At 37.8% G+C, this 23,554-nt stretch overlaps 2 protein-coding genes across 3 annotated transcripts in view; both read right to left on the reverse strand.

Annotated features, from left to right (window-relative positions):
• The window catches only part of ypel2a (yippee-like 2a), a 35,515-nt gene extending 18,598 nt beyond the window's left edge, over nucleotides 1-16,917 (reverse strand). Inside the window, exons 1-2 of one of the 2 annotated variants that reach the window (XM_007229766.4) lie at nucleotides 15,987-16,111; nucleotides 280-518 (exon numbers count right to left, since the gene is read on the reverse strand). In XM_007229766.4, the coding sequence (XP_007229828.1) occupies nucleotides 280-387 (108 nt within the window). In that variant the 5' untranslated portion in view covers nucleotides 388-518; nucleotides 15,987-16,111. Of the gene's footprint in view, nucleotides 1-279; nucleotides 519-15,986 lie in introns of both variants that reach the window. The other variant, XM_049468617.1, reaches the window with a different exon arrangement.
• Nucleotides 16,918-17,036: 119 nt separating this feature from the next.
• smg8 (SMG8 nonsense mediated mRNA decay factor) lies at nucleotides 17,037-22,435 on the reverse strand. Its single transcript, XM_007229767.4, has 4 exons — nucleotides 20,842-22,435; nucleotides 19,223-19,368; nucleotides 17,596-18,462; nucleotides 17,037-17,309 (listed from the first exon to the last, which is right to left on the reverse strand). The coding sequence occupies exons 1-4, from the start codon at nucleotides 22,397-22,399 to the stop codon at nucleotides 17,097-17,099; spliced, it is 2,784 nt and encodes a 927-aa protein (XP_007229829.3). The 5' UTR covers nucleotides 22,400-22,435; the 3' UTR covers nucleotides 17,037-17,096.
• Between the last annotated feature and the right edge of the window lie 1,119 nt (nucleotides 22,436-23,554).

The raw sequence follows: 23,554 nt of genomic DNA on the forward strand, positions 1-23,554 counted from the left end.
GGGACTAACTTCAAACAAAAAGCAATAATTAGCTTTATAGCAGAGGTGGGATTAAATTACTTTTTGTCATTTTTGACAAGATGTTAAACCTTGTTTTTAAGAGTTCTCATTGCTTTCATTTTAAAAAAGTAAAAAAAGCACATGTAATGTCGCCTATTGCCGACCCCTGCTATAAAGAGTGATAATTGTAATTTCTATGCAAATTACCCCTTGTATTTACTTTTACATAAAAAAAACCTGTATCTAGATGGAGGCAGGTAACTGGACAATGCTGCGGACCTTGGAGATGAGCTCGTCGTGGTTGGCGAGGTGGGCGCGGCAGTGGATACAGCTGTATGTCCTGTGGCAGTTGGGCAGGTAGGCCTGGAAGGTTTTGGAGCGCGTCATGGTGGCTGTGGCGGGAGAGACGGCACGGGAGCGCAGGAGGAAGGGCCGCTCGGCCCAGGACGGCTCGCAGTGGAAACAGTGGAGAACGCAGGTGAGGGCCGTGGTGGAGGTCTGAGGAGGAGTTAACACACCTGCACAGAACAGAAATACATATTATTTCTAATTTTTCCCATTTTCTCCCCAATTTACACGGCCAATTACCCAACCCACTCATCAGGACTCCCTCTATCACTAGTGATGCCCCAACACACCAGGAGGGTGGAGACTAACACATGCTTCCTCTGATACATGTGAAGTCAGTCACCGCTGATGCAGCATTACCAAGCAGCATCACAGTGCTAACGTTCGGAGGAGAGTGCAGCGACTCAGTTCTGATACATCAGCTCACAGATGCCCTGTGCTGCAGACATCACCCTAGAGAGAGAGCACCATCTACCCACCCGGAGGGAGCAGGACCAATTGTGCTCCCTCTGAGCGCCGGCAGCTTGATGGTAAAGCTGCATGAGCGGGGGTTCAAACCTTCGACCTCCTGCTAGATAGTGTCAGCGCTTTAGACCCTCTGGACCACTCGGCGCCTAGAAATACATTGTTTAAGACTTTTAATAATCCATCTACGCAGTGAACACATACATACACACAAATGAGCGAACACACACCGTGATAAAATTAGAACTAAGGATGCACAGTATCATAACAGCAGTGTGATAACTGCTTGATACAAAAGGAAAATGTGTCATTTTGTCATTTTTCATGACACATCTACCAGATACACATTATGTCTGCCTAAATCAATTATTTCACCCAAATCTTTGATACATTGATTACTATAAATATATATATTTTTGTTGGATCTTTGACTTCTTGTGACTTCGCTTTATATTGCAAAATACACATACAGGGTTCATACACTTTTTAATCAATAAATTTACATGATTTTTCATGAATTTTCCATGCCTTCATGGCCAAAATTTCATGATCATACAATTTTAAACATCAGTGCAGACATGGACAATAAAAACAAAAATCTGAATTAGTTATAGTAGGCCTAAAATGAATGTGACACACAATCTTTAATAATAAAATGTGTGTTAGATCCTGAGAGCTCCATTTTGTGTGGGTTAAATTACGAAATTAACTCTGAACTGAACTGATGTATATGTTGATTTTCTCCATTGATAAACCAAATTTTTGACCAAATTTTCCAAATATTTTGGGTATTTTTATTTTTCAAAAACTTATCCAGGCCTGAAAATTGCTATTTTCATATTCCATGACTTTTCCAAGTTTTTCATGACCGTACAAACCCTGTATATAGTAAAATATTACATATGTCAGTTTTATCCAATATTGCACAGCCCTAATCATCATAATGTGTGCATGTGCAACGGTCACACTGCAGGGCATAGTCAAATGCAATGTCAATTTAAATCAAACTGATCATGCTACATTCTCATTTTCAGTTACTTATCTAACAATTTATGTTTATTTTACTCTAATATTAAGAGCTTAATACACACATACACACATGCACCCTGATCCTGATCCTTAATATTTCATCTAATACTTTTTAGATGTCCTGTACTCCTGAGCATGTGCGCTGGAGTTGTAGTTCTCTGTGTGGGACAGTGAGCTAGCTGTAGCATGGCCTCTGGTCTGATCTTAAGTTATCCGGACAGTAATGGTGAGATGAGATGGTGACACTTCTCTCTACCCCGCATGAAGTGTGTTCTGTGTGTGTGCCTCCAGAGAAGCCAGGAAACTGTGTATTTTCCCTGCAAGCTCCTCCACCACACGCTTTTAACCCATTAGATGGGTGATTCTCACGAAATCAGACTAATGAGGTGGCATTAAGGAGTGTGATGAACAGGTAAATGCTATCAATTTGGGAAACACTGGTTTATAAACATCTCATCAAAGGCTATATTGGAAGTGATTAAAAGTAGACATTGTGATATTTTAAATTATGTATTTTTTATAATTTAGTGTGAAATTCTCAGTACCGCAACGCGTCCATTGCTGAATCTCGGCTCTTCAATTACACAATTTTAATATTTAAAATAAATAAATAATAAAAAACTTAAATGTATCTCATAAAGTAAATTGTTACAGTCAATAAAAATGTATTACTTGGAATTCATTGGTAAAAGAAAAGAAAATATTTAGAAAAATAACTTTGGTCAGAACCAATGTTCTCAGCCTCCGCAACAATTTTCAAGCACCATTTAAGACCACAAGGAACAGAAAAAAAACAGCCATTTTGAGAGGGGGGACACCTTTTAGTATGACACCCAAGATGGCTACCAGGTAAGCACCTAATTTTATACCTCTCCAGATAAATGTTAAAAACTTGGTTGTCAGCGAGCATACACAACTTTTTGTTTCTCATTACCGAAACAGCTAGTTTTTAATGTTTAAAAAAATGAAAATGTTATTGTGTTTTGGGAATTTTTAAGGTTTTTAAAGTCTAAATACAAAAAGCTAGCAAAAGTTTAGCCAGGCATCATGGTGGCCCCACAGAGATCAAAGAAGGTTAAGGTCCCTCATACTCCGCAACAGCCTTCTCATACACCGCAACAATTTAAGGCCTGTTGCGGTAGAGAGATTCACTGTTGCGGTAAAGAGAAATTAATGTTTTAAGTGACATGAACTTATATATATATATATATATATATATATATATTGTTTCATAAAAAAGCCTTTATTTACTTATAATAAACAATATATAAAACAATACATGATGCAATTTCAGATAAAAAACAGATTTATGTAGCAGGGCAGTGACACCCATATAACTTCCGCATAAGATATAAAAATAATATATAAAAATAATAATAATAATATATATATATATATATATATATATATATATATATATATATATATATATATATATATATATATATATATATAATTTTCATATATATAATATATACATTTCATGAAACAACTTTTATTGTTATAAACTGTTAATAAAGGTTGTTTCATGAAATTTATTTTTATAAACTTTTATTGTTATAAACTGTTTATATGTATATATATATATATATATATATATATATATATATACACACATTTTATGAAACAACCTTTATTAACAGTTTATAACAATAAAAGTTGTTTCATGAAATGTATATATTATATATATGAAATTTATATATATACACACATATATACATTTCATTAAACAACTTTCTTTAATTTTATCTTTAATTTTAATTTAGTTGCACATTGATGTTTACATTTTTCATGAGATTAATGCTTAATACAAAGATGTTTAATGAGATGTTGAATTGCTTGTTTCATACTTAAATATTTAATTTCAATTTAGTTGTACATTGATGTTTATATCTGTCATGAAATTAATACTTAATAAAAAAGTTGTTTTATGAGATGTTGAATTACTTATTTTGTATTTAAACATTCCATTTCAATTTAGTTATACAGTGATGTTTAAAGTTTTAAGGAATTTATGTCTAATGAGGTATGTTGAAATTTGTTTTATTAAAATACACAGTTCAAAATAGGATATTTTCACAGCTTGAGTCTTACTGAGAATAATTTTCAACAGCAAATACCACATTTTGTTCAATATTACTACTCCATACAAAACTCAAGAAGTACATCATTAGAATTTGTTATTTATTCACAGCATTCACACTCTGTGTTTGTTGTGTAAAGTGTTATTGTTAATTAAGTAGGAATCCTTGTAATGACTCTCTTTACCGAAACATTGACTCTCTTTACCGAAACACCATTCTCTTTACCGCAACACATATTTATTTACTAATTATTTTACTGTTATAAAACAAATTCTAGTTTATAATGGTATTTGGATAAATTGTATTTCTTCATAGGTCATCTGTACTAAATAAGAAATTATACATGTAATTTTTCAGTTAAATATCCTGAAAAGACAGGACATGAATCATGAAATCTGTTGCGGTAATGAGACAAATCATAAAATAAAAAAAAATGGGAAACTTATAAATATAATATTTTCTGGGTTATATACACATATGAGCACAACTGTTAATAATATCTATTTAAAAAGTAACAAATGTGTAACTTTTAAACCATATCTGTTCTGTGTTATCATGTTGCGGTACTGAGAATGTGTGTGCTCTGACTGACTAAAATGGTGCAAAATATACAGAAAAAAATTATAAAATTTAAAAAAAAAAGTATTTCTAAAAAGTTCAGACCCTAGTCTTGCATAACAAAAAGAAATTTTATATTTAAATGCCTTTTGAAATTTTTCAAGTGTGAACCCTTTTAAATCTGTTTTTCGTGAGAATCACCCTAATACTGATTCAATCTGATCTGTGTTTCCACATGTGTCGCACAGTATACTGTAGTTAAGCTTGTTAAGATTGTAAGTATAAACACTGTGTATAGAATAGGGGTGGGCGATATGTCTCTAAAATAATATCACAATATTTCAGGGTATTTATGTGATAACGATATACTTGGCGATATAGGAAAACTAAAATAATTAATTCATTTCAGGAATATAGTATAATAGTATAACAGAATAATCATAATGAGGCAAAATAAATAATATAGCATAAAATAATATAATGCAGCAAATAATATTGCAGAATATTTAGTGCATGCATATAAACTGCAAACTAAAACAATTATACAATAAATACACCTAAAGCTTCACAGTAAATAATAGACTACTTTTAAGACAGAACAGCCCAATTATCACCATATGGATTTTTAATATCATGATATTTCTGTATCATGATATATTGTATACGATATAATATTGCCCACCCCTAGTAGAGACCCATATTCAGGACTAACATAGCCCTCCTCCCTCTACGTACATGCAGTCCCTTTCTTTACCAGATGTTCTATGTTCTACAGTATGTCCTTATGCATATTTGTATGTTCTTGCCAGAGGTTTTACTTAATTCATGTCTAGTTATTTGATATTATTTATTTGCTCAGTTACCCAGTTGTTTCTATGTTCAGATGTGTTTAGTTTATTTGAATAATGCCTTTAAACTGCCACTAACAGGCAGAAAAAGAGCAGAAAGCAGCCATGCAACAGCTGCACACTGACCTTTCACAAGCCAGAGTCTCAAATGCATCCAAGACACTAAAACCGCAGATATTACATCACGCTTTCATGTTCCACTGTAAAACACTTCCATACTTCAGACTACACTGTCTGCTCTGTTGACACTGCAGGCCTGTAATAATGTCTGTTGACAGAGCTGAGAGGAGGGAGGACACATGGTGCCATGTTAGAACACAGCAGTGTTTTACACAGGAAATACAGGATACAACTTAAAATAGCTGATATATATACCAAAAATATATAATATACCCAGAGCCACATTACTAACTGTGAACTTTAGTGGTGTCACGATTTCGATATTTTATCGAAATCGATCGAAATTATGGCGTGGTCTCGAGCCACGAAGTCAAAAAGAGGATCGAGGTATATTTAAAGGTAAAAAGGCAAAAGAAGCACAATACTATATTTAGTAAAGCCTAAATCACAGTTTCAGGGTAAAGTTATGGTAGCAAGAGCTTTTTTATACTCTGTTATATATATATATATATATATATATATATATATATATATATATATATATATATATATATATATATATATATAAACAATAATAAAATAAATAAAGAAAATCGTAAAAAGTAAAAGTAAAAAAAATAAATAGAAAATCGAGAATCGAATTGAATCGTGACCCTAAAATCGGAAATAAAATCGAATCGAGGATTTAGAGAATTGTGACACCCCTAGTGAACATGCATAATTAGTGCTAAACATGTATCAAGTAGGGAGTAGGGATGAGCCAAATTCTTGGTAACCAAAAGTGCTTTCTATTGCCATTTTCAGTCGAATAATTTCTGTTGATGAATATATTGTTCATTCATAATCCAGAGTGATATCTTCTGGTTTAAAAGACCAGGAATAGTGAGGGCAACTTATGAAAAACTACAACCTCTTTGTCAGGGATTTTTTTGTTATAGTTTTAAATAGAGATATAGCCAAGAAAAATGTATAATGTATTTACATGCCAATGTCAGACGTGCTGTCTCTGGACAGATAACTATATTTTTATAAGTGTTTTTTTATATGTGGGGCAAGGGTGTTGTCCAGTGTAGTGGAGAACAATTCTGCTTTTAGATTTGGCTAGCGCCATAGATGCATTTATAAGCTTTGAAGATTCCCAGTGTTGATATTAAATATTTGTGCAATGTTGGCTTTAGTGACAGACCTAGGGCCCTATAATCTGTTTTATATTTTGCCAAATAAATTGTTTGCCCGATTTTGTATTTTTAGGTATTTAATACTGCTGTCAGGCAATTAAAAAAAATCTAATTAATTACATACTCTGATTAAGTAATCTAAATGAATCACATTTATCATCAAAGTATTTTAAACTGTAAAATCCAGTACATTGTTTTTCTGAGTAGCAACACTAGACCAATTTACTATTAATTCACATTTATTCACCTAGAAAGTACAAAACAATTAAAGAAAATTATAGAATATTACTTTAGTAAATATAATCACTGATTTTTGTAAACATATTTTCATTTTTATTATCTGCCCTGGGGCATTTATTCTGAAACCCAAAATGGTGAATTCTAACTGTTTTCCGAGCTGAACTAATGGCTCATGTTTGATAACAGATAGATGGCTCTGTGTTGGTTAGATTAGTAGGTTCTGTGGTTTGATATGTGGATTATGGCTATAATTCACTCAAGTCTTTAGTTATTGACCACTGAATCGTGATATTGTCCATGTTGGGCCTGTATGGGTAGCGCAACTGGGAACCCCACAGTGTTGTCTGTGGGTTTCAGACTGGCGCCACATACAGATGCTCACCAGGGTTCAACATAACCAAGACATGTTCAACATGGACCCCATCTGGAGTTGTATTTTGCATATGAAGGCTAGATGGTACTGTTATAAAATCCCAGTAACAACCCACTCGGAGCCCATGATCACTTTTATGAGCCCCACATGTGCATGTTGGCTGAGAACATATGATTAAAATGCATTTGAATCGACCACACACACAAACACTTTCTCTAACTAACAAAAGTCTCAATGTAAGGTCTTGTATTTATGCTGAAGCAGAGAGAATGGGTGGCACTGAGACGGGAGGTACAGAATGCAGCATGGTGTGAGAGAAGCAGAGGCAGTGGGAGATACTGAAATATATGGCAGACAAGAGGGCAGTGATAAAGGTAATATGGTACAACAGACACGGGGGCAGTGAGACAGAAGTCCAGCTGTGTCAGACATGGAGGCAGATGCGTGGGGAGTGGGACAGGCTGGTATGAAACACTGTGTTGAATAAAAGAAGCTGGAGCTCAGCCAGTAATAACGGCCACGGCACTTGACAATAATCCAGAGAAGACACACAAAAACGTTCACTGCATTTTCAGCGCTGTTAATATCACAATATGTGTATTAATATCCATTTTTCATACATACAGAAGTAGTGAGACAGTATGCTTACTGACAAACAAAAAAAATGAATGATACAGAGATATTGTAGCGGCAATACGTGGGTATTTGGCTCCTCCAATCAGAATCCAGCACCCAGTTGTATATGTACGCGTGTTCTTACGTTCTGAGTCAGTTACAGTTTAGGAGACTTGCCGCACGGCCCTAGCATTGAACACTAAATGTAGTTCGGGTGCTGGAGCTAGGCAGTCCAACTGTTGTAACGTTCCTGATCCTGACTAAACAGTTAAACTGCATCATACCTTGTCGTGTGCCTTATTCCCCACACCTCCACCATCGCACGCAGCGGCAGGCCCACATATCCACGACGGACGAGCGGCAAGCGCAGCGGCCAGGTGAGCCGACCCTCCCCGATAGCAGGTGGCTAATGCTAGCGGCAGAGCGAGTGCGATAACAAGAGAAAAACACGACAATATTATGTATAGGGGTGGGCTGAAGGATATTAGTGTAACCCTTCCCCTTAAAACAGAAATACAAGAGTGAGTTGTAGGGTGCGCCGATTCTTCTGACGTTTTTGGGGTATTATGTACCTTGAAGTCCATGAAAGGTTCAGTTATAATTTTAATAATCCATCTTTTAACAGGTATTTATAGTATGGTGATGATGCCCCATCTCACACAGCAAAATGACACGACACTGTGCTTGGTCAGAGCAAATCTACAGAACTACCATCACCTCTTCAAGCTAAAAGGCCAGAATGCTGTATTTAGATATTGGAGAATCACGTGAACTCACCAAGTGATCTCGGATTACAAAATATCTCTGTCTAGATTCTCACAAACAAAACATTCCAGTGTCCCAACGTGAGTCAGCACCATCAGCACAGCCCTGCTGACGTCATTAATTCAGCCAGAGTACAACACAGGCTGAACTAAACATAGCCACTGCTAAAGCTGGGACAAGACATTACATCACCTCAGCACAGTTACTATGGACTGGCCTTGGTTCAGGGCAGAACCACAGAGGCTTCATGAGGAAGTAAGTGTTAATATGTTCCAGACGGCTGTGTGTGTGTGTGTGGGGGTTCACTGATTTGGGCACTATTTCAGCTGCCTGAAATAGGGCTCTTGAGCATAATTAACCATCATTTTGTCTATTTGCTTTTTAAGAGCTGGACTAATTGATACAGCTGCACACTCTTATAAGATTAAGAGAATATTCAAATTGCATTTTCTTGTTTTTAGATGCAGGATGCGCTTGCTTTTGTTTGGCTCCAACAATGGTGCCGCTGTAGGTGGAAACTGAATGGTAAAACGCTTTGAGGAGACAGACTGGGGGTGTACTAGGAGGGCAGAAGTTATTTTATAGCAGACAGGACAATCAGATATATAGCTGTAGAAAATATAATCAGCAGAGACATAGCTCATAGTCTCTCAGCACTCCCCCTCACTTCCAGTATATTTACTTTTCCAAATTAAGATTAGTGCAAGCATACCAAAAATACCAATACCAAACATCAACTGGCCTTATCCTTCTGTTTCTGAAGAAGAAACTGAAAGTAGTAGTGGCCTATATGAAAGCCCTAAGGGCCTATAATGCACAAACCTCCCAAACTAAGCTGAAATGAAATAGGAGTAACGAGGCTATTTTTAAAATGTAAAAAGAATAGTCCAGATAATTGTGTGAAAATGTAAAGAAAAATTAATACTCCAGTACAGTATAGAAACCAATATTTCTACTAAATTAATGCAACAAAGTATTTGTACTTAATTACTTGACACCTCAGCCCCCTATTCACTACTACTATATTTTATTTTATCTGTATCAAAATATTGCAATAAATATTGTATAAAAAGTCTGATATAGTACTGAGATAAAATGTATTTGTCATAGTGCCCACTAGGGGTGGGCGATATGGCTCTAAAATAATATCACGATATTTCAGGGTATTTTTGTGATAACGATATACTTGGCGATATAGGAAAACTAAAATAATTCATTCATTTCAGGAATATAGTATAATAGTATAACAGAATAATCATAATGAGGTAAAATAAATAATATAGCATAAAATAATATAATGCAGCAAATAATATTGCAGAATATTTAGTGCATGCATATAAACTGCAAACTAAAACAATTATACAATAAATACACCTAAAGCTTCACAGTGAATAATAGACTACTTTTAAGACAGAACAGCCCTATTATCACGATATGGATTTTTAATATCATGATATTTCTGTGTCACGATATATTGTATACAATATAATATTGCCCACCCCTAGTGCCCACCCCTATACAGATACTAAAAGACTAAAAAAGAAAGACTTTTCTGCAGAGTAAGCTCATAAATGAGCTTAATGTTCAATATTCATTATTCAATATTCACTCAGGATTCAGCTTCACTCAATATTTTTAAGTGTAATTAAACCACAGACCTATACCAGGCTATACACATACAAGAATAAAAAATAAAAAAACACATTTACATAAATTCATTCATAATGAAATGACTCAGTAAGCTGCATGTAAACTGCATCAGCATACAATCCACTTTTTGCAACTGGCTTAATTTTGTTTGGCCACGAGGGGATAAGGAAGCTGTAATGCTGCTCATGCGGTAACAGGCCACCCAAACAGGACAGCCACGAGCATCTGCTGCACCTTGTCTATCCCTTTATCCTATTCATGTTGTGCAGACCGCAGAATGTTCCTCTAATACCATCTCTTTTCTGCTGGCCTTTCAGAAACGCCGGCCTCCCGCAACCAGCCACAGGCATCAGATCAAAGGCTAGAAAAAGCTATTTACAGAGCAGAGGGATGCTTTTGACGTAGGGTTACAAAGAAGTACAAGCAGTATTATGTTCATACAGCACAAAACACAATCTGTGTAAAATTCATTTTCTGCCCTCTCCTTAATAGAACTGAATTACTCAGTGTACTGTATATAAACAACCTGAATAATTATGACCTCTGTGCAGCATTTCATTCATATATGTCAACACAGGCTCTAAATCAGCACATCATATGCAAAGTCTGACTTTGGGCGCCGAGTGGTCCAGCGGTCTAAAGCACTGCCACTATGAGCAGGAGGTCGCAGGTTCGAATCCCGCTCATGCAGCTTTGCCATCAAGCTGCCGGCGCTCAGAGGGAGCACAATTGGCCCTGCTCCCTCCGGGTGGGTACAGTAGATGGCGCTCTCTCCCCACATCACTCCTAGGGTGATGTCTGCAGCACAGGGCGTCTGTGAGCTGATTTATCAGAACCGAGTGTTAGCGCTGTGATGCTGCTCGGTAATGCTGCATCATCAGCAGCAGCTCGAAAAGAAGCGGTGCCTGACTTCACATGTATCAGAGGAAGCATGTGTTAGTCTTCACCCTCCTGGTGTGTTTAGGGAATCACTAGTGATAGGGGGAGTCCTAATAAGTGGGTTGGAAATAAAATTAATTAGAATAATTATTTCATAAAATTATAAAATAAAATAAAAAAGTCCATGACTTTTACACTGTATCTATAATATCTACTGTATCTAAAGTGCACAGCTCTGGTGTTTCTTAATGTAATTCTCCAACAAAGTGGCGTTTTGACTGATATTCTTTTACGTTACATCTCCTACATCTTTTAGTCATAGCCATGTCCTGCACAGACGTGAAGATGGATGTACACAACAGATGAAGGAATGGAAAGAGTTGGTCAGAAACAATGGGATAAGTCCATGCCACAGCAGTGTTACGGGCTGCCAGGCTTTCCTGCACCGTTTATAGGCCAGGGTTTGAGCCACCGGGCCAGCAGTGCAGATGGCCTGACCAGCTCAGAACCTCTGTATTCTCATCTGTCCCAGTTAACTGGGCTACAGCAGTTCAGTCAGGCCATTAAGGCCAGTAGTCTACACAAATGTGTGTATGCTGTTTGACATTCAACGATGGTATCGTGTCCAGAATTTTTTCACTAGAGCGTGGAGAGAAAGAAATGTCAAGATTTTCTAAAAAAATCTCTTAATAGAAAGCACATGGCAGCTCTGTACTGAAGAAGGCTACCAGCAATTTTACAAAATGCCTGCATAACTTCATCGTTCAGATGTAAACATTCAGTGATTTGATGTGAAATGTACCATATAGGGGTACAGAGAACTGTTCACAGTGGTCGTGACTGAAAACAGGTCTCTAAAAGGTTTATTGTAATAAAAGAGCCACAGATTTTGTTTTTATCATTATCTTGCAATAAAGCATATTTTTTACATTTACAATACATACACAGTGGAAGGGTACATAAACTATGCTATATATTGCCACAATTGTTATGCAAAAAAAAAAAAATCCACAAAATACTATTTAAAGATATTAAACATGTATATCCTTGTTGCTTTCTGTTGGGTCACACCCTTGCTGTACTACCAGAGTTTGCATCCCCCATTAATGAGGTTATGCACACTGATAGCACATCTATCTCTGAGTTAATGAGCACTGCCATGCATAGACAGCAAACACGGATCAGAATGAATACACTGTACCAGTAACAGCATTATATTTTCCACTGAAGTAGATTCCTCCAAAATAAAGCAATTCTTTTCTTCTCTGGATACCTATCTTAATCTCAAAGACTATTCATTCAGGCATTCATGATTAATAATAATGTTCAGACTGAGGAGAGTTTTGTGACAATACATTTTTTGCCATTGTGATAAATGTTGTTATGATAATAAACATATTATTTTCCTGAACATCAACAATATTATAAAGACTGCCTGTGCTTAAAGACCATTAAACAACTGCATGTTTCATTACAAACATAACAAGCATAATTACTACTATTTAACTGAATATAGTTACTGTATACCTTTAATACCATTAACTGTATGGGCGGCACGGTGGCGCGGTGGGTAGCACTTCCGCCTCACAGCAAGACGGCCTGGGTTCAATTCCCGGCTGGGGCGACCCGGGTCTTTCTGTGTGGAGTTTGCACGTTCTCCCCGTGTCTGCGTGGGTTTCCTCCGGGTTCTCCGGTTTCCTCCCACAGTCCAAAGACGGCACGTTCAGGCTAATTGGAACTTGATTGAAATTGTGAGTGTGTGAGTGAATGTGTCTGTGTGTCTGTCTGTGTCTGTCTGCCTTGCGATGGCTTAGATCGTAGAACCTTGTGATTAGACAGTACCTTTCCTGCCGCGAAATAGCCGACGAGCTGATGTGGCGTTAAACTCGACTACCCAACCCAACCCATTAACTGTATTCAAAAACTATATTCAGTTAAATAGGTCTAATTATGCTTGTTAATAATTGTTTGTTTTTAACAACATTCTAATGTACTGTGTCTGTTTGTTATAATACTGTTATATAAGATTTTGCCATATGGCCCACCACTGAGTCAGACCATGACCTGTTTTTCATAAATTGTCACTGTAAAATAGGAAACCAATTTAAACAGTATGAGATTTGTATGTGTATCAACAGATTTTTTTAATTATCTGCATGTTTACAGCTGACTGATACTTTATACTGATATACGATGATTGCACGTAGGCATTGGCTGATAATTACCATATTAGTGCATCTATTTCAACCAGAGTAAAACGTTTTTTAAGTAATCATCTAGGGAAAAGTCAAAATAAGAAAACAAAATCAACTGTTAAAATAGCATCATCTGTATTTAATACATACATGCACACACACTGCATTTTCTCCATGCACTTTAATGGCCTACTCTGTTTTATTAGCATGCAAATGAGTTCTCCAATCTATCTACTATGTTACGAGCCACGGGCTACATCTGCAAATAACAGGAGCCTGTCTTTCATTACGTAGAGGATATTTATTTTCACTGTGAATGATTTATGAGGGTTCGAGGAAAACTAACAAAGGATGTTCACATAAGAACATCCTTTGTTCCTCTTTTTTTGTGGTGTAAAATTCTAAATAATTAACTATTTAATGTTATCTGCTCATTCAAACACATCTCTGCTGAAAAAAAATAAAATAAGCAAAGCCAGTTTAAGATGGACAGGCTTGTTAAACTGGTAATGCTAAAATTTGACTGGTCTATGTTAGATTTTTGTTAGTTTGACAGTTTAGCTGGTACGACCAGCATAACCAAGGTTCACCGTCTGGTTGACCAGCAATATCAGAATTTCAACATACACTATACTGGGAATTGTTCCAGCTTTTTAACTACTTTGACCTTAGAGACCAGCTTAAACCAGCTACCAGCAATACCTGGTCCTGGGCTGGATTTCTTTAGCAGGATAGAAGATGACAGTAGGGATGGGCGATATGGCTCTAAAATAACATCACGATATTTCAGGGTATTTTTGCGATAACGATATACTTGGCGATATAGGAGAACTAAAATAATTAATTCATTTCAGGAATATAGTATAATAGTATAACAGTATAATCATAATGTGGCAAAATAAATAATATAGCATAAAATAATATAATGCAGCAAATAATATTGCAGAATATTTAGTGCATGCATATAAACTGCAAACTAAAACAATTATACAATAAATACACCTAAAGCTTCACAGTAAATAATAGACTACTTTTAAGACAGAACAGCCCTATTATTACGATATGGATTTTTAATATCATGATATTTCTGTATATCGATATATTGTATACGATATAATATTGCCCACCCCTAGATGACAGTACTTGAAATTATTTAGCTAACATTATAATGGTCGTTGGTTGTGAATTCTGACATTTTCTTTTTAATTTTATTCTGATGAGCGAATTCAGTTTATAAGCTTATAGAGTGTGCACACATCTAACTTGTCTAATCTATTTTTTGTACATAACTTTGATTCTGAAATTCCATATAAAAAAAATCCATATTAAAGTATTATTGCACTGCTAAATAAGTGTTAGATAAATAAATTTGGGGTTGAATGTTAATTAATCTAAATCTAAATATGCCTCTCGCCACGTCTGACTAGTGGTGTTGTCCGTCATTTGTCTGCCTCTCATCTGTTATTCTGCCAATGTTTGTATAAAACTGACTAATAACCAATTTGGAAATCAGTAAGGACACACCCATTTTACCAGAAACCTGTCAGTTTTTTTGTTTTAACAAAGAAAGACAGAGAGAGCTGCTAGACTTTCTTTTCTTTTCCTTTGGAAAGCAACAGTAAAGTCAGAGGGGTTTTGAGTTGAACATATTATAATAATGGGATTCGTCACACAATTATTTGTCTCTCTCACAAAATACAGCCAAGTACTAGCATTACATTTTTGAATCATGATTTTAATCGTGATTAATCACAGCCAATTATTGTGATTAAAAATACAAAAATACAATATTATATAAATACCTTTTTTTAATTATACATATACATACATTGTCAACATAGAAATGTTATATTTTATATCTTAAAGAACAAAACGTGTAAATAATCCTGATTAATTTCAGAATGTTGTTTTAACTAATGTGATTTGTTTTGTTATACAAGATGGATATATATATATATATTATCTAACTAAAATAAGAGATAACTTACTTCTCTTTGGCCTTCATTGTTCACAAGCTAGAACACTTCCCTAAAGAACCTCATTATTTACGTAAAACATAAACCTCTTGGTGGTTCCTCTTACCGTGAAACAGTATCTAAAGCAAACACACAAATATTACAATAATAAACAGGCGCACATGTTCCTCCTGCAGGCTGTAATTGGGCAGTGCGCGTCCACGTCAAGGGTTTTTTTTCTGCAGACCGCAGATTCTTTATTGGAAACATAGAAGCTGAAGCGGATGGTGATGTTTCAAATCCCGGCCTGGACATCTAACTATTACTATCTATATATCTATATATCTCAGAAATGCCAGCTAACCTACTTTTGTTAAGTTTAACGTTAGTTTGCACGAGCTATGAGCAACCTAAACACACACACACACACACACTTCATCCATACACCACAGGCTGAAATAATTGGATTTTTTTTTTCCTTCGAATTCTCAAGTCCACCTTAAAACCCTGCAAAACTCCAATAAAAAGTCAGGGGTGCCTGACTGTAACTGCGGTATGATTTAACTTGGTGGAACGGAAAATTAGAATAAAAAGCCAGTCCGGTGCCAAACTTTAGGACGTCATGACAGTGTATAAAAAGCTCCCGGGCGGGTATATTAGAGACTGTGGTCACGCAGCGCTCACCTCTGAATGAAAAAGACCCTTTTTAGTCCTGTATTCTCCTCCCGCATGCGACCCCGAACTCACGCACAGCACGACTCTTCCATTTTTCAGCTGATGAACTTTCCACCGAAGCGTCGTTTCTCCCGCACATCCACTAACCGCACACTGTAAATACATACAGCACGGTGGCGCATCAGCCTCAAAACCCCGCCTCCGCGCCGAGTGACAGTCGTGACGGCCAATCAAAACAACGTGACGGCCTAGCAACAATGCGCTGATTGGTCAGACAAAAGCGTAAGACGACCAATGGAGGCGCTTATTGACAATGCGGGAGAGAACCATAGAAACACTGAGAGAGTTTCTGTTTATCTTATTTGTAGGAGTTAAATATAATCAAATATAAACTAATTCAGACAGTGTTTAATTTGCATTATTCATTTCAAATTCGTTTTATTTATATATATAAAAAAAATCTTGGCAACATTTCAGACCAAAAAAACCCCCAAAAAACAAAAAACGAATAGCAGCCTAAATAAACAGCACCACCCAGTGCCCTCACCTGTACTGCCCTGTTTCAGAGCTGGGCTACTTCTCATAGTTAGTTACTCTTCTCATAAAATATAAACTCATACCCCCATCATGTAGATCATGTGACCACCACTTATATAACTTAAAGTGGAAAACTGTTTCAGGGGTCCAGCGGGGTATAAACGTGCCCATAAGCAGCATCACAGCTTTACATCGAGTAAGTACACTACTAAGATGATAAGTCAGGTTTTTATCCTCTGAGAAAAAAAAAATATATATATATATATGTATATATATATAAATGTATGATTTATATTGTAAAAATATTGCATCAATATTTTTATAATGATTATTTCAACTTTTATTCTTAACTCCACTGTTTAACTCCAACACCTGAGCTACACACAGCTTTGAATTTGTTTTACATAACCAAATTAAAATATTCTTTAGAATAATCGAACTGAGGATGAAAAACAGTTACAGAGTTGAGCAGTAGGCATTTACGTGGACAGGTAAAATACATCCAGGAAAAGGCCTTCAGGCTGTCTTTTACACCAGGTGATTTAATTCAAAAAGTTAATTAAATAGGTGTTTGTGTGTGAGTCATTGTGGAGGAGAACTGGCTGTGTTAGCACGCAGTATGCCCTTCAGGACCCTGAAGCTTGCCAGCGGTTGATTCTCCTTGGGGGGATAGCATGGTCCACGGTCTGTCACGTAGGCATACGGGAAGCGTAGCACCCACAGTCCATCAGGGGGCAGCACAACCTCTGCCTGCTCTGGATGGAAAATGGGACAGGGTGGAGGGCCTGGCTGAATCTAAAAGGGAATAAAAAAAATAAAAAAAACATACGCACGACTGTAAATACATGCTTATAAATTAAAATATAAAATATAAATTTAACTTATAATATACATTTAAAAATGTGAGTATTTACATACAACAGATACAGGAAATATCTTGCTCTTAAGGAGACACTAGGGGGAATGACCTCTATTTTTCTCTATACCTACAAAGCATACCTATTCTAATCTAATGTAGGTATACCTGAAAATTATCCAATAAGAAGCAATAAGACCAACAAGTGTGGTAATTCTATATTACCTGTGGGCTAAGCGTAATCTCAAGTGGGGCATCAGGAACCACAACAAAGAGACGAGCCAGCTGAGCATAGTGAGGCTTGATCCCTCTGCCTTGAGCGGGAGATGGAATGTACAAAGGCATGTCAGAGTTCAGGGCCCGAGTAGCCGGCTCTTTTGCCCCTCCCTGTCCGAGAACCTTTACAACCTTATCTGGTCCAGAGCTGAGGAACCGACGACCTCGGCTGTCCTCATACTCAAAACCAACATAGGCGCGTGCAACATCGTCACGTCTCCGACCACGTCCAATCCCCCCAGCGCTGCCTCTCTTCCCAGCAGGTGCTTTGTTGGGAGCTGGCCATGATGAAGGTCCACCATCCAGGGCTTCTAAAGAACTCGGGTCGTCTTCAGAGCGACTTCGGATTACTACGTCCCATGGTAAGAGGAAGGCAGAGCCAGGGAGGAAGCCAGGCTGCTCTAAGCCTGTGAGGTTGTTGTAAGCTTTAGCTGGACCAAGTTTAACTAATGACCAGCTGGAGAACTTCGGCAGCAGTCCCTTCGGGCAGCCGGAGTGAAGCATGCCAGGCAGATACTCCACAGTGGAGGCCTGACGGTCCACACTTGGCCTTTTCTCATGCCCTTCTGCTCCATCGCCATATGGGCCAAGGCTGTCTGTGGACTGGCCTAGACTGAGAGCTAGGCTCAGACCAGTACTGTCTCCTGGCGTATGGGTAACAGTCTCTTTCTCTTTAAGACGATCTACCTCCCCAGAGGGAGCCACTTCTGCAGATCTGGTCACCTCGTCGCACGCAGGGGCCGGGTCTGGTGTGCTGGCTTGGAACACAGGAAAGTTTATCCTCTCCAGTTTACTGCAGCACTTCTCCTCGACAATCTGAGAAGTAGAATGCAATTGTCAGAGAGCTCAGTCAAGTCAAATCTCGTAAAAGTGACTTTGAGTCAAACCTGTCAGTCTTCGCAAATAATAAACCAACCAATAAAGGACATGAAGAAAGAAAGAGTCAAATTAATAAAAGTTTCCAGAAGAGGTTTGCAATTTTTGAATTTAGCATATTTGCAAAAATAAGCATGTTTTTAAATGTGCCATAACTTTTGGAAATGCCACATTAATTTTTTTTTTCATAATAAAACAGATAAATAAACAATAATTATGCTTTAAAACGGCTTTCAGCAGCTGATCTGAACTTAAGTATACATGAAATTTTACCATTATTAATTCTGCAGGCTATATCATTACTATATAGGTTATACAGACTAGCAAGAATTTAATACATATACCTTGCTGTGTGACAGCAGTAAGTGTAGCATTAAATACACTATATATAAATACCTAAAGGCTTACTTTGTAAATAAGGAGCAAGTTGAGTTACTTGTTCATTTTAGATAAAGTTTACATTATACTTTAGTTATGGAGATTATGGGCAATTGGCAATTAATGCACATGATTTTTTTTTCTGGTTATGGTTTACCAGGTATCTAAAATATTTTAGATATCTGGTTCATATCACCACTATTACTCCTTTCACTTGCCAAGTTTCTCTGCATGTTATTATTTTAGAAATTTCTAACAACCAGTGGAATACCCCTTAAACTGTTACAGTAAAAAACAAACAAATATAATATTGTTTACAGACTTGGTAGAAGTCGTAGTTGGCAGCCTGGATGTCAAACGGGTCTTCTCGAGGGGCCTGCTTTCTCCCACAGTTACAGGAACTCGTAGAGCGCCCTCTGCTGTTGTGGTAGAGAATAGGAGGGTTGTGGTCCATCTCTGGCTTCTCACCTGCTTATACAGAACAGAATTAAGGATACCATACATATAAACTTAAATTAAATACATATAAAAAATGGATACACCATTTGGATTTCCCCTAGTTTTTATAAATGGAATAAGAATTTACAAAAACACCACCTTTTTTACTATATAATGTAGAATAAGTGATTGCATTAATATTAACCACCAGATAATTAACTAATTTATCATTTATCAATGATACATAACCTGAACTGAACATGTTCAGTTAAATCCACCATTGAGAAATAGAAGGAATTCGACAGATATAAATCTGCCTAGTGAATCTGCCTCATTTTTAAATGACCATATAAATAGACTAGTGATGCAGGCCACAAAGACACCTTTTACTACTATTTCCTTTCACACCTATAGTTGGTTTGCTCTGGTTGGAATCGGTCAACACATTTGTAAACTTGGTGGTTGTAACGGAGGGTTTCCTCATTAGCATGGCTTGTCTTCATACATGGCAAAATGCAAGTGCACTAACATGCATCACAACAAATAATGTTCTCTCTGCTTATTGCTTAGATGTGTCCAGGGTGAAGCAAGAAAGTAAATACTGGAAGAAGGTCCTTTATTCCAAATTAGTGTATATTTCTGGGTAGTATATCATGAAGCAAAGGCAGAGATTACATTTGTTCATAGTTGTAGTAATTTTGACAATTATTACTATTAATATACCAAGTTAACCAGTTAGCCAGCTCACCACAAACAAACTGTTCAATTGTTTATTTAGAAATGGAATGGACCACTCTTTGGGTTCCCATCTAGTCTAATTTTACTAAACTAAAGTGCAAGTGTTACAGACCTGTGACTACTTTCACCTAATGTAAAGGTTATTTACCATTTCTTTATAATCACATATATATTTTTTAGAAATATACTGGCCCGTCTATTTTCAGTTTGCCTATATGGCAGGAAAATACTGTTTCTTTCATGAATAAATGCTTTAAAGTTACCAGTTCCTGAAAGAATATACATGTACTTTTTTCATGATCAGTGCTGTTTAAACAAATTAGAAATATATTTTATGTACTTATGGACAAAATTGGAATCTACCCTCCCATCCACCCCACGCTCTATTTGAACTCTTACTCTCTAGCAACAGGTCCCATCAGTACAATACTGAACCTCCAGGTTTAGAAACCATTGTCCTACTCTGAATGAGTGACTGCATTTTAGCTCACTCCAGTATTTTCATATGCACATAGTCTTTTTTTATTCTTAATCTGGTTTAAATTGTAATTTATTTTAGTATGTTATCTATCAAGTGGCACAGTTTTTTTTCTTTGTACTTTAGTTTATTCTGTCTTTTATGTTTTATTCTTTTGTCTGATTTATGGCTGTCTGTTTTGGCTGTTGGATGTGGCAAAAAATGTCTTGCCACTGACCTGTAGCTCCCCAACTTAAAGCAAGCCTTTAAAGACATCTCTTTCTAAGCTTCCTGCAGAAGGACTTTACCTGATTTGGGCAGCAGGTGAAATTTATGCACACAGTGCTGATCTGTGAGGCTGCGCTCCTCACACAGCTGATGTCCATTACTCCAGAACTTGTAGCAGTCCTCATGGAGCTGTAAGGCATACCGCTGGAAGGCTACACCTCTGGCGTGCTGACTGTAAACCCGTAAAGCCTGAGCCAGCTGGTTCTTGTGCACTGTGGTAGTGTAGTTGTGAGGAAGGTTAGACTGGTATGCGCTGTGGGCCAGAGGCAAGGCTTTCTGGCACCTGTTTTCAGAAAATTTGGCGTCTGCGTCCAGGAAGCCTTCGAGCACTTTCAGCTGACCCTGCACTTTAAGGGAGAGCTCAGCCGTCTCATCATCACTGGTTTCAATCATCACCTGGTAGAGTTTGTAGGCAATGTGGGCCCATTTGGTGTAGGTGGGCAGCTCAAAATGAGACGGCTGTGGGTTGCGACCCACGCTGTCATCAAAGCCTTTCTTGCTCAAGACAAGCTCTACGTGCTGCCACAGGAACTCCTTCAGGGTACAGTCCACTAGCTGACCCCCTGAGGAGGAGAAGAAGCCGTTGTTTTCCACGTTGAAGGAGGGCTGCCGGTTGGAGTGGCGCATCTGCTGGTACCTCCTTGGCCCAGGGACAGGAGTGCCAGCATCATTCTCTCGCAGGGCACAGTTTGAACGCAGTTGGCCTAGCAGGGAGCTGATGGGGTCCTCGTCTGGGCCTGGAACCACATAGACGAATGCCTGGTTGGCTGGCACTGTGAAGAGACAGTTGCTGCTCTGGTTAGTGAGGACTCTGCTTTTGCGGAAAATCCGATAGATCTGATCCTCCAGAGCATGCTGGAGACGCCTCCTGGGAGAGTGCTTCTTGGGCTTGTCTCCCCCAGGACCATCATTGCCGTTCCCACCAGACGAGCTGCTGACCCTGAGTGCCCCATTCATCTGGAACACAAACAGCAGGCGAGGGGGGCACGGCCTGCAGTTCATCTTCCACTCCTTGGACACAGGGCAGTCCTTTATGGCCCCGCGGAGCAGGGGCAAGGCCTTCTGGCGCAGGGCGTCCAGGGCACGGAACAGCCTGTCATAGGTGACATCGAAGGAGCAGGTAGGATGGACCAGCAGCAGCACATGGCACAGGGAGAAGAGGAACAGCAGCTGGAGGCAGTGCTCTTTCTCAGCCCCCTTCCAGAAGTCGTGGGCTTCAGCGTGGCCCAGACCCGAGGTAAGACCCTCGCAGGCCTTCAGGAGCTGCCTGTTGTCGAACACGGAGGTGAGCACCAGGTACAGGACCCGGCTCTCCTGGCTGTAGTAGGCTTTGATCGAGCTGCCGCCCTCCACCACCCCGCTCTTCTCCCCCGCGCCGCCGCCGCCGCCGCTGCTGCCGCTGAACAGGGGAAAGACGTGTTTGTCCGCGAGCACGTTAATAAGCGCCTCTTTAGCGGAGCCGGACTGCAGAGCGCTCTTCCCGAACACACCGAGCACGCAGACCCCCTCCTCCTTGTACAGCGCGTCCTCCACCCCCTCGCACCGCAGCAGCGCGCCGATACCCACCGGCGCCGCCATCACCGCTCCCAGCACTCACAACAATACAGCGGGAGGGCGGCACTTCCGGGAGCGTCACCCCGCACTTCCTGTTACACTGAACGCGTCAGATATTTCATTATAAAGTAGGATTTTATTTCTGTATTTTAGCCAAAGACCTATATATATATATATATATATATATATATATATATATATATATATATATATACTGTATATTTTTGATTATTCTTTATTTGACCACAAGGAGAGATTTTTTATAAATGTTATTATAATTTTACGTAAATATTATATTATATTATATTAATAAAGTTTCAACAAATGAAAAATAAGAAATGTCATGAATCCATTGGCATTTTAAAGCCTTTCAATTCTATTTGAATCCCACTAAATTGTATTATTTGTTTGTTTGCTGTTTATTTTATTTGAGTATATTTTCATGTTGTTGAAAAATCGTAAAATCGGCCTATTGTTGTTTCTGTTTAACTGTGTTGGATTCAGACATGAATTATGTTCCAGTTATGGGAAAATATATGAAGGCTGTTTTTTTTTCTTAAATGCACACGACATTTCTAATATTACTATCCTAATATTATATCCATATTAAAATAAGTTAACTTTTTTTATTAAGAAACATGATAAAAAGTGCTCTAAATCACAAAGAATGAGTAAAAATGAGCTTGTATTACTTAGCCCTATTTGTTCTGTATTGCTGACAAACCCTAATGTCTGAGTTGGTGATTTTTTTCCAGTGCAGTTGGCAGGGCTACGCTACAGTTTCATTGTCTGGTTTATGATCTATTCGGATGGACGACAGGTCTCGATTAGTGTTCTGTGCAACAAAACATTTGAAGAAAAAAAAAATCAAAACTACATGATGTCCATTGTAATTGACGCAGAGTCTGAATGGACCAAGTACAAAATAATTAATAAAAAATATATAATAGGCTAGGAGGTGAAACTCTGGTGTGATGTGGGTAACAGTCTGTAGATCCACAATTATTGACTAATAGCTGCTGAAAAATCCTGAATACCGGTTTACTCCCAAAACAGCTGTGATTAATTAATAACCGATTAATAGCCCTGATTTAGTGACAAGGAAACATGGAAGAGATGCTCTTAAACGCTTCATTTAGTGGTTTCATTTATAATTTAGTAATTCAATACAGATTTAAT

The sequence above is a fragment of the Astyanax mexicanus genome, chromosome 20, assembly GCF_023375975.1.
Source record: "Astyanax mexicanus isolate ESR-SI-001 chromosome 20, AstMex3_surface, whole genome shotgun sequence".
Taxonomy (NCBI): Eukaryota; Metazoa; Chordata; class Actinopteri; order Characiformes; family Acestrorhamphidae; genus Astyanax; species Astyanax mexicanus.

Excerpts from the sequence above, each read along its gene's own strand:
- smg8 (XM_007229767.4), bottom strand. The coding sequence starts at position 22,399 with ATGGCGGCGCCGGTGGGTATCGGCGCGCTGCTGCGGTGCGAGGGGGTG. Across the intron at positions 19,369-20,841 it reads TCACCTGCTGCCCAAATCAG|GTGAGAAGCCAGAGATGGAC; the intron begins GTAAAGTCCTTC and ends CTGTATAAGCAG. Across the intron at positions 17,310-17,595 it reads AGATTACGCTTAGCCCACAG|ATTCAGCCAGGCCCTCCACC; the intron begins GTAATATAGAAT and ends ATTCCCTTTTAG.